Here is a 17,430-nt window from a genome sequence, read left to right as displayed (position 1 = left end):
TCATAGATTTATATGTCTATATAGTTATATTTATATCTCCAAGTTCATGTCAATGACCTTGAGTGTCTGAGTATTGAGTCATCACGCTTGTACTGTTTGGATTTAATATTCACATATCAAGAAGACCATGCACCTTTTCTTCCTTTGGTCTTGGCTTATCTCACTCTACATGATTTGCTCTAGTTTCATTATGTTATCTTGTCTAGTGGCTATGTAGAATTCCATTGTATATAATGTACCACATTTTTTGTATCCATTCATCTGTAGTGGGGCATCTGGGTTGTTTCCATTGCTTGGCTATTGTGAATAGTGCAGCGATGAACATGGCCGAGCAGGTGTCCTTATCATCTCCTGGGTTAGGATGCTCATGGTAGATGCCCAGGAGTGGTATGGCGGGATCATAGGGAAGGTCTATTTTATTTTTTTGAGGAACCTCCAAACTGCCTTCCAGAGTGGCTGTACTAGTTGACATTCCCACCAGCAGTTCAGTAGGGTTCCTCTTTCTCCACATCCCTGCCAGCATTTGTCATTGTCTGAATTCAGAATATTGGTCATTCTGATTGAGGTAAGGTAGTATCTTAGGGTTGCTTTTATTTGCATTTCCTTTATGACCATGGATGATGAGCATTTTCTCATGTAGGAACCAATACATGATAATCACTGACCATGCTCTGACTCTCACATCATTCCCTGGGGTGAAGGGTCACCTACCAATGCACATGATGCCGTCGCCTGTATAGCCCGCCTTGCACACACATTCTCGGCTTCCTGGGATGGTCCTTTTGCAGTCCGCTTGGGCAGAACACCCTCCATTGCTGATCTCACAGGCATTGATCGCTAGAGAAGGAAGGGATGAATCACAAGAGGAGGGAGAAGGAGAAAAAGAAATCAGCTGATGCCCTTTAACTTGGCTCAGTGGAGGTGGACGTTACTTCAGAACTACTCTGGCCTTCACTCGATAGGTCAGTTCTAAAGAACAGGGCAAAAGCACTGCAGTTATTTGTCCATTTCAACTCTTTTTTAGTACTGCACACTTCCTGTTGCAAAGAACATCTGGAAACTACAGATTCTTGGCATATCCCCCTGGTAAGATGGGCTAGGAGCAGATTGCTACTCAGAAGAAAAATGGTGCTAACAATTTCTGCTTTCCTAGCTCTAAAAACTAGTGCATTAGGCAATCTAAGAATAATCAGTCAGAAAGTGGAGGTGTGGGTTGAGTGGTGGAGTGCCGGCTTTGAGTGAAAAAGCCTTATGAAAGAGCAAAGTTCTGAGTTCAAGCTGCAGTATAGCGTGTGTGTGTGTGTGCGCACATGTGTGCATGTACACACACAAAGAAAAATTGCTCTCACATCTCAGCACTTTCTAGGTATTAATGTGGTTAGATCCTCTCACAGTGTTGCAAAGAGCAGGCAGATGGCTGCCTTGGATCCAAACCTGGAGGTCTAATGATGAGGCTAGTCTACAATTGCTGTTGTGTACAAGAACCTGTTTATGTCGACAGCACTAAGTTTACATGTGAGCTAAATTGGCTCAGGGCAGTTCAAAGACTCATACAAGCCTTATGGTGAGAGAGAGGAAAATCCAGTGCTTAAACCCATTCTAGAGTCCTGGTGACCTTAACCAGATATGCTCTTAACCAGTCAAATCCTTACTTTGTGTATATATATATGTATATATATATACATATATATATATACATGTGTGTGTGTGTGAGAGAGAGAGAGAGAGAGAGAGAGAGAGAGAGAGAGAGAGAGAGAGAGAGAGAGAGAGAGAGAGAGAGAGAGAGAGCGAGCTCACATGCACACTGATACTGGGCTTGAATGCAGGGTCTAGGCACTATCCTTTAGTTTTATTCTGTGTAAGGCTGGTATTCAATCTACTTCTTGAGCCACAGCTCTACTTCCAGCTTTTTGGTAGTTATTTTTCTGCCTGGGACTGCCATTAAATCCTGAGCCTCAGGTCTCAGCCGCCTCAATAGCTTCAATTTCAGGTGTGAGCCACTGGCACCATATCATTAGTTTTTAAAATCTGCCCCAATGGTTCTAGTTGCTCTCAAGGCTGCGAACCACTGCTTAGAATACAGTGCGATTGTCCACCCATTCCAAACCAATACACCCCATCCAAACACAGATGGTGCATGGATGTCCTGTCCCTAGCTAGGCACTATCTGCCAAGTTCCATGCAGGTCCCCGTTAGTGGCTGGCACTAGCTGATTGGCTGAGGGCCCTCCAGGCTCAGCACCCACAGATGTCTGAGTTGCCCTGGCAATTCTTGGTGCCTCTTAGCAATTCCTTTTTGCTTGCCTGTGCAAATGGTCCCATTTCCCTGGAATCCTGCCGCACATTTGCAAGAAGCTGTGCCATCCAGATTGAGAAGGCAGCTGCAAGGGGAAAGGGTTGATTGGTGAAAAAGAAAATACAGGCTCTGTTCTATGACCCACTCTAATCCTTCATCCCCAGCTTCCAGGTGACATTTAGAGAATTCTGCTTCTGGCTTGGGAAGAACACTGGGAAAAGCTATGGTCATTCATTCCACAAACTCCAGGGGGCGCACATGCAGGGAAAAGCCCAAGAATGAGGAAGGAAGCTATTGGCCTTCAGTGAGCCACCCAGTACCTCTAGGAAGTTGGTGTCTTTCATTTGATTGATTAGAGGGAGGAGGGGTAGGTAGACAGTCATTCTACTTAATGTATATATGTGAAAGTGGAACCACAGCACTGGGTATGAGTAGGGTAGGGAAAGATGAGGGAAAATGATGGAAGGACGTGGATCACGTATGCTTTGTATTTATAAACTGATTTGTGGAATTGAAACCCCTTCGTACAGCTACTTCATGATAATAAAAATATTTAAAAAATCAGGAAGAACGTTGGTATCCTTGTTATTTCCATTGATGGATGAACAGCTGAGCCTTAGGAGTGAAAATGGACTCGAGGAAATGAATGTGACAGAGGCTGATTCTGGATGCAGGTCTAACTGCAGCGACTGCATTTGTCACGAACCCACTAAGCTCTGTGGAGTTTAGGAGGGACTGTGGAGCTGAGCTAGGAGCAAGAAGTCACATGAGTCAGGGCCATGAATCAGGAGAAAGGTTTAGATTGTTAGTAGAGCACTTATCCAGCGAGCACAAAGCCCTACTGGGGTTCCATCCCCAGTAGGAAAAAATGTTGACTAAAACAGCTCTACTGGGTTTCTTGGCTCTCTGGGTCCTGGTGGCTCAGACAATAGATAACTAGCATTCTTGCCAGTGTGTTGGCTGGTTGAGGAAGTGGTGCCACTGGTCTGTGGCCTTCTCAGAGATATTTTCAGTTTCATACTTTTAATCCTCAGAAATAATGTCAGGAGATTACCTCTCCCAGATTGGGTCAGGTGTACAAAGGACTAGACTGGGGGGTGGGGAGAGAATCCCCTTTGTATCATTGTCCCCAAAGGAGACCAGAGGCACCTACTTGGCACTGGTGTGGCATGTCCCATTGCAATCATCTTTTGTGATCTCTGCAAAAGAGAAGCAGTTGTGTGTGAGCCCTCCCTCGGGAGTTTTCTCTCTGTATCCAGTGTAAGAGATATCTTTGGAAATAACACACACACACACACACACATCTCACACTATATAAACCCATGTGACTACATATGTACCTTTTAATATTAGCTGCCACAAAGTTCAAATATATGGTGTCTCCTGATTGCCAGGCTGCATATTGGGCAATGGGATTGCAAGGATAAGTGAAACACAGACTTCTTCCTCTTGCACGTACATGATTCTGGGCTCTAATGGTGCGGTGTTGGAGTGTGGCCCTCCCCTGGGTTTTCATTTTCTACTTTCATTTGTATTTCTCATGTTATTTTTTTCTGTTTATACCATTTTATTATGAGATGCTATAAACAAGCAAATCCATAATTACAGCGAATATGAAATGTCATTTGATTTTGCATTACTACTAGTATCTTTTTCCTTGTCATGGGAGTATGTGAATAACTTATTTTTTATGTCTTTTCCTTATTTTCACAAACTTTTTGCTACAGAAGGAGTTATTTTAATTGCTAGAAGGAAAAAAAACCCCTATCATTTTTCTACCTTAGAGAGAAAAACATCTATGGTTTCTGCAAAGCCTGGTTAAGCAGGGCTTAACATGAAGGGCTTGCTCTTACCTCTGTCACAGGCCACTCCTCGCCAGCCAACGTCACAGTCACAGGAACCGTCCCCTGAGAGTCCTTGGTTGCATCTTCCGTGGACACAAGGACACACTAAGAGGAAGAATCCCTCACATGATTAGATTGTGATCTGCATCCCATTTCTCCTTTATCACTTACTGGGAGTACTTCGTTGTTTCCATTCTCCAACCTGGCTATGATGAGAAGTCCTGTCTTTCATAGAGTCACAGGCAGGACCAGGGGGGATCTAGAGATGCAGGTGAACCAGGCTGTGCATCCACAAAGCACTCATGGCACCCTTCTGGGGCAGTGTGAGCTCCATGGAGTTGTGATCCACCGAGCAGGGGAGTGTCCACAGTTCAAGTTATCTGGGATCCAGGGCTGTGTGGGACATTTTGGGAAGGAACCATGTTTTGTTCCTTGAGGGCAGATTAAAATGGAAGCCCATTTTGATACTGTGCTTATGGAAACGTGATGTGTATTGCTTGCTTCAATGACAGAATTCTCTCTTCTTTGTTTTGTACAAGGGCCATGAGGCTCTTTGAGAAGACTGAAATGAGTTGTTGAACCCCCTGAGGGCCACCTGTCTTAGGCTAGGAACTCCAACACACATGCTGGCAAATAAGCCTTCTAAATAACAGAAAAACATCCCCCCCCCAACCCTGATGGTCATTTCAGTCCTATCATATGGCCTAATATATATGAATATGAATATATCATATAGCATAATTGAAATCACAGGATTATATATGAATTTTGACTGGCGTAGGCCAGCGGTTAGGAAACAAGGACAGCTAAGTTTGTGGGGTTTAGTTCCAAATAGAACAGTGATTTTTGATTTCTACTCATGGAATTGGTGACTTTCTCACAGGCATATCCCTAGCTGCATGTCACTGCAGCAACACACAAAGCTTGTGGAAAGGAAATCAATACAGTGACCTTTTCATAAAGCCTTTAGGACCTTAAGAGTCAGCCTTTGGTGGGCATTCAAATCTGAGAATTAGGTGGGTAGATCCAGGTCAAGTGACTGCAGATGGCACCACGGCACAGCTGGCCTTCTAATCCTGGTGGGATTTCAGCTGCCTAGAGAAAGGGGTGTTGGGGAGAGGGCAGGGGACCAGTTCTCCACTGTAGTTGCCTGATTTGGGCTGGAGGTTTGGGGGGGGGGGGCGTACCTTGGTCACAGTGGATGCCGTACTTTCCCTGGGCACAGGTCTCACAGGCAGTCCCGCTGAAGCCTGGGTCACATTCGCACATGCCAGTACCATTCACTCCATCCAGACAGACCCCATTCCCAAAGCACACGTTCTGGCCTTTCCCGGGGCAGGCCTGACACTGGGGACCAAAGAAGCCGGCACAGCATGCTCTTGTCTGAAACAGAAGGACAAAACTGGGCACCCACTTCTTTCTGGTTTGGGGAATTGGGAGGGAATCCATATGTATTTTTTTTTTTGACTCTCTGAACCGAAGGGAGGGCTGGAGTCAGGGGCGGGGTGAGGGAGGGGGTAGACGTGGCAGTTTCCTAGGAACAAAGACTGAAGCTTCCACTGAGGAGGTTGGAAAGAGAAATGGCAAGTGGGATAAAAGGATGGAGAGAAATGACAGAGGGGAGGGGCTACAGGACCAAACTGAAGAATGACTTGAGATGCTGGAGGCTGGCGGGACCAATCTGCCTTCCCCACCCCCAAAGGTCCCTTTGTATGAGCTTCTCTTTCATCTTAGAGGCAAGGAGAGAGCCTCTGGGGGTGAGGTGGTTAGACTTTCAGGAGAGACGTTCTTGTGGGTCAGGGAAGCCCTTTGGCTGTCTGTTTGGCCTTGATCTATCTTTATTCATAAGTACATTAAAACCAAATCTTCTTTAGCCTCCTGTAAGCTGAAGGTCAAACCATCCTTCCATTGCTAAACTTAGGCAGGGTTATGTCAAGGCCTCTGAGAAAGCAGCAGAACAGGAACTTACAAGGACATTTCCTGCGCATTCCAAAATTGCACCAGTGGTCCTTAATTTTGAGGCCCCCTTTTTTGCTTCTAATGAGGACACAGTTTTAAGCAGCTGAGTTTACCTTGTTTCCTTAGTGGCCATGTCCTCCATCTTGTTTGCTTCTATACATGCTTGTATTGTAAGAACAAGGCAGTTCTTTCTTACCCTCAGTTTCCTCATCAAACAATCCAATGCATCTTCATTTTCCTCCTTCTCAACCACCTCCCCATCCCTCTCCCCCTCCTCCTCTCCTCCTCCTCTTCTTTCTCATCCCCTTCCCCCTCCTCCCCTCCTCTTTCTATTTTCTTTTTGGGCTTCAATTTAGAGCCTCACACACTTGCTTGGCTTTCTTGCTCTTGAGGCACACCTCCACTTCCAGCCTTTTGCTGGTTAATTTGTAATAAGAGTCTCACAGACTTTTCTTCCCAGGCTGGCTTCAAATTGGAAGCCTTACATTACAGCCTCCTGACTAGCTATGAACTACTGCTGTGAGCCAATAGCACCTGGTTCCATTTTCTGATTTGTGGACTGTTGTGAATTCTATTGCTACCACTTCTACTTTGGATGACAAGTAGTGATGAAGATGGTGAGGAAGGAAAGGGGGTGAATGAATTTGCTGGTGGTGCTGAATTTGTTAGGAGGATGCTTAACTCGTGGTACTCACAATGACTGTTTTCACGCACTTTGCCTGGCAGCCAATGAATGCATTTCGCCTTCCCATGAAATAAATGGTGTAGATACATTTCCTTGTCTCATCACCCTATAAGATAGTAATGATTCTATCAGGCTTTTAATTAGGAGAAAAAAAGGTATTCTGTTTGTAAAGGCAAGTATAAATGAGTGATGGCTTGCTGTATCTAGAGCTGGCATGTTCTGGAAAGCGAGGGTTGTAGTTTTCTGGTGCTGCTTCTTCAATAAGAAAGCACAAATACGTACTGTAGCCTACAGAATGCCATGGAAAATATCCAAATAAAGCAGAACTCTCTAAAGACTATTTCTCCAACTCCATTTTGAAAAGTATATAAAATGAATCAGATAAAAAATGTCCTTTTACCCAAGGCCTTGTACCTAGGAGAGAAGTGCTGCACCACTGTGTTATAATCCAAGTAATTAAAGCTAAACTAAGCTCTAAAAAAAATGTCCTTTTAGACTTATGTGCATTCATTTAAGTCTGAGTGCAGCTTGTTTATTGACTTGTATCCTGTCTCAGTCCAAGCAAGGATTAAGTCTGCGCACAAAGAATTATATAAGATTAAATAAAAACTCACATGAGACAACCAGTGTTCATTACTTCTATCATAAATTATCCTCATACTATGCAAGGTAAAGAAGTGTTTATTATTTATAATGGTTGTTACCAGAAATAGCTTTTTACAAAACAAGATGCTACAAGAAATATAGATGGGCAGTTAATCCAAAGGTGTGGCTACCTCATCCAGGTCTACTCATGGTTTTTCGAGAAGGTCAAGACTTTTTTGGTATAGGTCCTAGGGCTTAAATTAAGGGCCTAGAGACTATCCATGAGCTTTTTGTGTTCAAGGCTAGTGTTCTACTACTTTGAGCCACAGATCCATTTCTGGATTTTTAGTAGTTAATTGGAGATGAGTCTCAGAGACTTTCTTGTACCAGGATCCTCAGATCTCAGCCTCCTGAGTAGTTAGGCATCCATGGCTCATATCTGTAATCCTATCAAGAGAGTCAGTTGTAAATTCCTCTGTAATTGGAAATCAGGTGAGTGGAATGCATGAGGCTGGGTATAGTTTTGAATATGAAATGTGACTTTTATAGAGTTTCTTGCTGCTGTTTCCAATTGGCTAACTATGAAAAAATGTAGAAAGGGGAAAATATTCCAGTATTGAACTAATTTCTGTTTTGTTATTAATTTGATTTTTACCTTGTTCCCACTGGTCAGTCACTTAAAAGACTACTGAATATAACAAAATAGAAGAAGAAGAAAACCTGTTGAAGGAATGAAGTGGGTGAAGATGAGGAATGTCATTCTTTTTCTTTTCTCTTTTGGGTGCCAGTTCTGGGGCTTGAACTCATGGCCTGGGCACTATCTCTGAGCTCTTTTGCTCAAGGCTAGCACTGTACCACTTGAGCCACAACTCCACTTCTGTTTCCTGGTGGTTAGCTGGAGATAAGAGTCTGAAAGACCTTTTTTCCTGGGCTGGCTTTGAACCATGATCCTCAGATGTGAGCTTCCTGAATACCTAGGATAGCTGTGATCCAGCAGGGCTCTAATTTGGACTTGCTCAGAGTTGGGGACTATATCACCCAAGTAGACAAAATACTTACTACTAGGGGCTTGGTGCCCAGTGGGCAGATTGGTGACTGCTGGAGACACTTCTCACATTTTCCCTTGGCAAAACAGAACAAAAAGACATTTTAAAGTTATTACTTTTAGTGCAAGATAAGGTTACATATATTTTCTAGAGCTCAAGACTAAATGGTTTAGAATATAGAACTGAAAATCAGGGAGAACATCTGGTCAACCTTGTTTATGTTCTCTGAGCCAAACACTATGGGTCTTGCATGTTTGCCTATTACTTTTCCTTGTGATGTGCTTGTAATGCCCTTTGAGATGTGGACACCTTTACTCAATTAAAACTGAATTCCTGGGCCGGGAGTTTGGCCTTGAGATAGAGTGCTTGCCTAGCATGCACAAACACCCGGGTTCGATTCCTCGGTACCACATACGTAGAAAAAAAGCTGGAAGTGGTGCTGAGGCTCAAGTGGTCAATCTCTAGCCTTGAGAAAGTCCAAGGACAGTACTCAGGCCCTGAGCTCAAGCCCAGGACTGGCAAAAAAAATCTGAATTCCTATAACAGCAATCCCCATTTACTGAATGAGTGAATTGGCCCAGATTCAGAGACAAATAATTAACTCATTAACAGCCAAAGTTGCGACTTATCTAAGGAGGCTTATAAACCCCAGCCTAGGATATCAAGAGATGCACACTCAAAAGTGTTTAGGCTGAAATGAGATACCCCAATAGGATATTCTTAATTTATAATTAAGAAATTATAAAATATATTCTATCATCCATTGGTTACTTACCCGTATAATAGTGGTGTCATTAATATCACATCTATTCTTCTGAATTTCCAGAACTTTCCCCAAGCCATGGATCACACCCTTGTCAGTAGCTACATTGGTGTAGTTTATTGGAGCCTCATTTACATAGAGCTGTGAACGAGAGGGTTGAATGTGACTTTATGAAAGTGGTTTGAGGGAGATGGGGAAGGGAGGGAATGGAAGCTATCACTTAGTCAATGCCTGGGAGATATTCCAAGAGCTTCCTGACAGAAGGTAGGACATGACAGAGCTCTGGCCTAGGAGAGGGCAGTGTGAATCTTAGCCCTGCATCTCATGTCATGTAGCTCTGTGACCTTGGGTCACACTGTACTCTAAGTTCTCTTTTGTAGAAGGAAGAAGCTTTAAGATAGCAACTCATCTCCCAGATGAAAAGGTTTATGCTTGTTTGAAAGATATTGCCTCATATTTTATGTTAGTGTGCTTATCAGGTTGGTTCTAGAAAACTCTCTACGATGCAAAAGGAAAATAATCCTAAATGCTTACATTTTAAATCTTGACTGAATCCTAACATCTCATGATTTATTCACAAATAACTTCCTTGTTATTTCTCTTTCTCTCTCTCTCTTTCTCTCTTTCATACTTATTTTTGCTTTTTAGTTTTTTTCTATTGTTGTTTTTAGATAGGGTCTTGTGCTTTTACTCAAACCGGCTTCAGAACCATAATCTTCCTACTTCTGCCTCCATTTTAGGAGATACCCAGGCATGCCCAGCTTCAAAGGGATTTCTGTTTGGATGGTGGGGTAAATCATGCTTAAACATTACACAGAATTACTTGAAGGTCTGTGCACATTTAGAAAACGATCAGGAAACCTTATTTAGTCTCAAGTGATGATTATAGCATAAATTTCAAGAATCCCATGATGCTAAGCTATTTTTAAATATCCAAAGAGCAGAACATTGGATGTTGTATAGTTGTTTAACTTGGCATTTAAAAGTCTAAATCATTTCCATCATGGGGTATATCCAGAGAATTATGAGTTGTTATACAATTTTGAGATAAATACGCCGACTCATTCTGAAAGCATTTTCCCTGTGTTCTCATTGTCAGGAAAGAAAGCCAATGACTATCTGTACAAGCAAAACTCCTATTATAAGAGTAATTTTTGTTCTATAGCAAAGTACTTTTGGATAAATAAAAATAAACATAATGACACCAAAATGGACTCAACTAACAGCACTGGAATAATCAACTCTATCCACTGAAATAAAAGACAGCTTTCTCTTTTGCTTTTGTTTTTAATCTATCAATGACGGAATTACCATTCTTGAAAAAAATATAAGAAAGTACCTTTAAATGGGCCTCTTCATAGTCACGACACAGTAGATAGGTAGAATTATTTATGGGAGTCAAAGAAAAATATTTGGAGTTAGATTATTCCCCATGGAACAAAGAGTGGGAAAGACCTTTTGATTTTTTTTTTCCTATTCTCAACCGCACAAAAAAAAATCACATAAAAGTTTATATGTGCTGAGTGCTGGTGGCTCAGTCTGCAATTCTAGCTACTCAGGAGGCTGAGATCTGAGGATCAAGGTTCAAACACAGCCTAGGGATGGAAGTCAGTGAGGCTCTTATCTCCAATTAACCACCAAAAAACTAGAAATGGTGCTGTGGCTCAACATGGTAGAGCTCTAGCCTTGAGCTGAAAAGGGACAGAGCTCAGGTCCAGCAGTTAAGCCCCACAACCAACCCCTTCTCCCCCCAAAAAAGTTTATATGTGATGGTATCCCCAAAAACAATTGTATTTTTCTAAGATTGCACTTTTCAAAAAGAATCAAAAAACATTATTGGTTAAAGGTTGTACAGTTAGGGTTTCATTTTAATATATTCAGTGTCCTATAGATAAAATTTTTTGCTAATTTTTTCTGTGAAAACTAATTTTAGTACTACACTGTGTGTATGTGTGTGCTGGGGCTTGAACTTGGGGCCTGTTGTGCTGAAATATCTGTGACTTCAATGCTGTTAACTATCACTCATTTGTCTGATGGTCCTAATTTTGGGCTCCTTCATCTCTGGAGCCAATGGTACATCCTGGAAGTTAGCTGAGTTCCTAGATGGCTTCCACCTGGTGATTGCTGGGTGTGCTATGAGGACTGAAGTGTCTATGACTTGTGGGCACTGGCCACCTGAAGGCTGGTCACAGGGCATATGAGTGGACAACGTGATTATCTGGCTTAGCTATTACTGGTGCTCAGGATCAGGAGTCTGAAGTACTGGAGAAACCATGGCAGTGTGGAAGAGAATTGCTGGCTTCTGAGATACTTGTTCCTGAGCTCTGGGTAAAAGGCCACACCTGATCACTGTGGAGAAAGAAGCCGAGGAGGTAGGAGAATCCCAGCATGGTCTCGCGGTGCATGCCGTTGTGCAGGTCGTTCTTCAGGAGCTTCTCTCCCAGGACCACATGGTACCGGAATATGTCCTCTTCCTGTGCCACACAAAAGAAAGTCAGTCACTAGCTTTACCCACTCAGGCTGACCCACACTGTGCCAGCCTCAGGGGCTTACAGAGTTTCAACCAAGGCTTTGAGATACAAAAAACAGTACTTGTGAACAAGATTGCTTTAGAGAAGGTGTAGAATTTCTAAGAAAGATGCTTAAGAACTTGTCAGGTGACTTAAACACCCAGATGGAGGGGGTGAAAGTTGATGGATTGTAAAAAAGATTGCTATGGGCAGAACAGCTATGATGAGAACTTCCACCCTCAGCTTGCTGTGTCTCAGGGATCTGGAGAGGACTTTCAAAGGCATGTCTCGAACTTGACCTGGTTGCCCTGTAGATGGGGGTGGGTATTGGGCTGGGGTCTACTCCTAAGCCAGGGACTATGGCTGGTCACTCAGTGGCATCAAGAGAGCTGTAATGGGGATGGACCTACATTCTCACAGCTGTCTTAGATTATAGGAAGGGGAGGTTTTTGTTGTTGTTGTTTGTTTCTTTTTGTGGCCTGTTTGTGGGGTGGTGTTTCTGAGTACTTGGGTATTCTCCAAGATGGCAACTTAGAAAGGGTAGTGCAGATGGACTTGTCCATGGCAAAGCTATACATGGGTTCTGTATTATCCTTCCTAGCCTCCTTATGTCCTTCTGCTGTCTCTTCCCACTGAATAACACTTTTGTATCCCAACCTGGCAAAACCAAGATTGAGTTTAATGAGAACAATCAGGGAAGGAGAGATCGCTCTAATCTCCTCCTCTGCTCCAGTGTTACTTGGAAAACTCATTTTTATCCTATCCTTCCTGTTGTGTCAGAGACAGTAGCTGGCAGTACCCTAAATTGGTAGTGACTTTTGGGTCTTGGGTTCACAGGAACCCTCTGTGCTCAGACACCAGCGTCAAAAGACATCTACTTCCTTTGCAGATAAATACAGAACAGCAAACTTTGAGTCACCTGATAAACTGCCAGGCTAGGTCAAACAAGGCAAGACTTGTTGTTTTAACTCTCCTTTTGTAAACAAATACCTTTCTTGCTTTGTAGTTAGAAAAAACTTATACGATTAAATTTTCTCTGAAAACTGGTATGGATTGTGTCTTCTAGTGGACTCTGAATGATTCGAAGACTCTTCAGTAGCTTCCTGCCTATACTTAGCTATGCTGTGTAGTGGTCAGAGAAGATAATTTTAAACCATTCAGGAAGTAGTGAGGAGGAAGGGCAGTCTTCCTGATGATGGCTATGAATGTGTGTGTGTGTGTGTGTACGTGTACGAGTCCATACATACTAGTCTCTATAAGTATGTGGGTCTAGACAAGCAGGCTTTAAAAATTGTTATTATAACCCAGTCTCAGTGGCTCACGCCTGCAATCCTGGCTACTCAGGAGGCTGAGATCTGAGGATCGTGGTTCAAAGCCAGCCGGGGCATTAAAGAACATGAAATTCTTATCTACAATTAATCATTAGAAAATGGGAAGTGGGGCTGTGGCCCAGGGGTAGGGCCGTATCCTTGAGCTGAAGAGCTCAGGGGCAGCGTCCAGACACAGACTTTTAAGACCTATGACCCACAAAAAAAATTGTTAGTATAAAGATTAGGTACAGATGTGCGACTGTTTTGTTTCTACTGAGGAACACTGCTGCCTTTATCGTACATCTTTTTATTCCTGCTCTCCCTTTCCCTGACCCCCAGATGGATAGCAGGTTTTGAGGCTTTCATTTCTGATGAAATGAAAACTGTTGAGTGTTTGTGTTTGAATTTCTAGGAAATCACTCTCCTAGCGAATGTTTCTGATACCTACCAGAGTTAAGACCTTCTTCTCCTTGATGTAACTCTCAATGGCACTGTTATGGGGAGCGAACACAGTGTAGGCATCTGTTGCCTCGATCTCACTTGCCAGGTTGTATTGCTGTGAAGGGAAGATGAGAGAACCCGTGAGGGCTTCCTGCTTCCCAGAGAGCAAGCAAGGCGGTCATGCTGAAAACATGGTACTTACAATCATGTAGCCCCGGAAGATGGAATAGTCAGGCATCTGGTCGAGCCGGGTGAGCAGGTTGGGTAAGGATCCAGTTAGACCTCTGAGGGGGACAAGTACCTGGGAAAGGAAGCCCCCAGATTCGGGTTAGCACATTTGGTAGTATTTGTTGCCCTCAGCTACCTATGGGATTCCTGTTCATGTTTTTGTAGACAAAGACATCAACATTGAATTTATTTTGAATCAGTGCTGATACTGAGCTTGAACTCAGGGTCCAGGCTCTATCTCTTACCATTTTTTTTTTGCATAAGGCTGATGCTCTATCACTTGAACTTCAGCTCCACTTCTGGCTTTTTTTGGGTGGCTAATGGGAGATAAAGTCTCATGGACTTTCCTGTTCAGTTGGTTTTTAAACCTTAATCCTCTGATCTCACACTCCTAAGTAGCTTGGATTTTAGGCATGAGTCACCAGTATCTGGCAATATTTCTCATTTCTTTTTTTTTCTTTTGCCAGTCCTGGGGCTTGAAATCAGGTCCTGAGCACTATCCTTAGTCTTTCTCAAGGCAAGAGCTCTACCACTGGAGCCACAGCATCACTTCTGGCTTTTTCTATGTACACCGTCTTCATGTATGCTAGGCAAGCACTCTACTGCTAGGCCAAACTCCTGGCCCCTCTGATTTCTTTTTAAAGCCTTCAGTCTTCCTTTCCAATGATGAAGTAGCTGCCACTGTCAGCTAAGGCCACATCACACCCTGATGCCTCTCACCTGCTCTTCTCCGTCATATTGCCATCCCTCCTCCTAGTCCTGCTGGGCAGCTGAGCTTGCAAGTTGGCATGGTTGACGATAGCTATTTCTACCTTGTTCTCAGATGGACTAGTACAGCACTGGATTGTTTTCCTCATCTAAGCAACCTTCTGCCTATGTTTACTGTTGTTGACTGTCGGTATAAAATCGTGGTGAAGACCTAGGTTGTCTTTGAAAAGGATATGGCTGAAGCAGCCCAACCTCGTCTGCTGCCTTTTTGAAAAATAGTTTTGAGAATGGGCATGATAGTAGTAGTTGCTGCAAGGGAAGTGGAGATGGGAGGGTTGCACTTTGAGGCTAGCCTGTTACTTTTTAGTATATGAACCTCTGCCCCACAAGTGTGGAAAATGGGGTGGAAAATGGAGTCTTTAACCCACATCTCCTACATAGGGAGTGGGAAATATTTTTCTCTTTTCGATTTCTCCCTACTTGAATCCTGTTTTGCTAAAAGAAATCCTTGCTGAAATTTTCAAAACGAAGTGGAAAAATAAAGTGCAGGCTGGGTTATAGCTCAGTGGCAAAGTGCTTGTCTAGCAGGTGCAAGGCTCAGTACCATAAAACAAAGTGCATCCTAGCGCCCACTGGTTACAGAGGACTGACAGACCAGGACCACAGCATCTTGACTGAATAGCAGGCCCAGGACCTACAAACAGCTGGCCTATCTCCTGAGCACAAATAGGTAACCTCTTCTAGATCTTAGTACTCAGTAAGAATGAGGGCCAGATGAGAACAATTTTAATTGAAATGCAATTAGTTAATCATTTTCCCTCCCGGCCTTACACTTTCTGAGTGCTAACTTTCATTTTTAATGAAGGTCCTAATAGAGTAAGTGAAAATTAATCATGTATGGCTCCTTTTTATTGTCTTTGATACCACTGAATACAGCTGAATAGGGACTTGGAAGAAATTCTCCTAAGACTTTTCTACTGTTTCCTTAATTTTTGCTTTGGTTCTTCTAAACTCCTTCTCCTCCCCCTCCTTGATTCTGGAATTCCCAATGCCTGGGGTCTCAAGCGTGTTTTCAGATATTTCTACAAGGAGAGATAATGTGTGGCCACGGTTGCCAAAGGGTCTGTTGACCAATACAGGCTGAGAAAATAATAATGGATTCTGTAGTCTGACTGAAGGAAGAAAGCTTTAAATGGCTCTTATTTTCTGTCTATGTATGCATGTATGTATGTATGTATCTGTCTATGTATCTATCTATATATGTGTGTATATATATATATATGTGCATGTTTGTACCTGTCTGTCTGTGTAAGTATGTAGGTATCTATCTATCTATCTATCTATCTATCGATCTATCTATCTCTGCCTGTCTACCTATCTTTGCTGGTCCTATAGCTTAACCTCAGGGCCTCAGTGCAATCCCTTTGCTGTTTCACTCAAAGCTGGAGCTCTATCACATGAGCCATAGTTACATTCCTTGCTTTTTAGTAGTTAATAAAAGAGTTTTCTACCTGAGCTGGCTTCAAACCTTGATCCTCAGATCTCAGCCTTCTTAGTAGTTAGGATTGTAGGCATGAGCCTGTAAATCTAAATGATTTAAAAGTAAAAGTAATTGGGCTGGGAGTTTGGCCTAGTGGTAGAGTGCTTGCCTTGTATGCACGAAGACCCGGGTTCAATTTCTCGGTACCACATACATAGGAAAAAGAAAAAGCCAGAAGTGATGCTATGGCTCAAGTGGTAAGAGTTCTAGCCTTGAGAAAGCCCAAGGACAGTGCTCAGGCCCTGAGCTCAAAGCCCAGGACTGGCAAAAAAATGTAAAAGTAATAAAGAACTTATTTTTTGTGGCAATACTAGAGTTTGAAATCAGAACCCCTTTCCTGCACAGCTTGCTTGTTCTTGGCTAGTGCTCCACCACTTGAACCATGTTTCCAGTCTAGAATTTTACTGCTTCGTTGGAGATGGAGTCTCTTGGACCTCTGTTGCCTGGGCTACCTTTGAACCTCAAACCTCCAGATAGCAACCCCTTGAGCACCTAGCATTATGGGCATGAGCCACTGGCGGCAGGCTCATGTTATTTTTATACTAAGACTAAATATTGTTTATTTTCCCCATGCATTGCCAAGTAGGAAAGGCAAGAAAGCAGCCTGGGGACAGAGGTGTTCTCTGTGGGGAGAGGGGACTTTACCTTGTTGATGATGTGGATCACTCCATTGGTGGCTATGTTATCACCATCGAGGATGGCTGCACCTCCAATTGTGATGTTCTGCAATGCAAACCACAGTGAGTGGGGCGGGGAGGAGTTTTTAGTGTGTGCATATGGAGGTTTTATCTTGGGTAACAGGGAAGTGGGAACTTCCATGCATTTGAACTGTGACCCACAAGAAGAGACACTTTAAACTGTGGCGCCTCTCTCTCTCTCTCTCTCTCTCTCTCTCTCTCTCTCTCTCTCTCTCTCTCTCTCTCTCTCTCTCTCTCTCTCACACACACACACACACACACACACACACACACACACACACACAATAAAAGAGTATGTTCTCCAGTTATCTGCAATCTGGGAAGTTCTCTGATCCTCAATTTTATTCCACTGTATTCCGTTTCATCAAGGAAGAGTTGACTGGAGCTTGTTAAACTAATCCTGCAATTTGAAAAACACCTAGACAGTGTTATGGATTGAACTATGTCTCACACTCCCACAATTCCTATGTTGAAGCCTTACTTTGGACTGTAAAACTGTGCATATAGAATTTTTACAGAGGTGCTCTGCAATGAGGTTTTTAGGTGTCCCACTCAAGGTAACCAGAGTTCTTAAAAAGAGGAACTAACTGGGTGCTAATGGCTCACACCTGTAATCCTAGCTACTCAGGAGGCTGATATATGAGGACTGTAGTTCAAAGACAGCCTGGGCAAGAAAATCTGTGTAACTCTTGTGGCCAATGAACCATCAGAAAAACCAAAAGTGGCACTGTGGCTCAAAGTGGTAGAGTGCTAGTCTTGAGCAAAAGAGCTCAGGGATGGCGCCCACTCCTTGAGTCCCAACTTCACAACTGACAAAA

General features: G+C 43.1%; 1 protein-coding gene across 1 annotated transcript in view; it reads right to left on the bottom strand.

Moving 5' to 3' along the window:
• Window positions 1-17,430, bottom strand: part of Stab2 (stabilin 2) — a 139,527-nt gene that overhangs the window by 43,527 nt on the left and 78,570 nt on the right. Inside the window, exons 31-42 of the mRNA XM_090353973.1 lie at window positions 16,560-16,637; window positions 13,641-13,739; window positions 13,446-13,553; window positions 11,520-11,651; window positions 9,190-9,318; window positions 8,428-8,490; window positions 6,794-6,889; window positions 5,327-5,522; window positions 4,149-4,244; window positions 3,449-3,494; window positions 2,304-2,380; window positions 712-837 (exon numbers count right to left, since the gene is read on the bottom strand). Of these exons, the coding sequence (XP_090210099.1) occupies window positions 712-837; window positions 2,304-2,380; window positions 3,449-3,494; window positions 4,149-4,244; window positions 5,327-5,522; window positions 6,794-6,889; window positions 8,428-8,490; window positions 9,190-9,318; window positions 11,520-11,651; window positions 13,446-13,553; window positions 13,641-13,739; window positions 16,560-16,637 (1,246 nt within the window). The remainder of the gene's footprint in view (window positions 1-711; window positions 838-2,303; window positions 2,381-3,448; window positions 3,495-4,148; window positions 4,245-5,326; window positions 5,523-6,793; window positions 6,890-8,427; window positions 8,491-9,189; window positions 9,319-11,519; window positions 11,652-13,445; window positions 13,554-13,640; window positions 13,740-16,559; window positions 16,638-17,430) is intronic.

The sequence above is a fragment of the Megascapheus bottae genome, chromosome 2 (assembly GCF_031878675.1).
Source record: "Megascapheus bottae isolate mThoBot1 chromosome 2, mThoBot2.hap1, whole genome shotgun sequence".
Taxonomy (NCBI): domain Eukaryota; kingdom Metazoa; phylum Chordata; class Mammalia; order Rodentia; family Geomyidae; genus Megascapheus; species Megascapheus bottae.
Note: the sequence above shows the minus strand (reverse complement) of the source record. Positions and strands in the feature narration are given on the sequence as shown.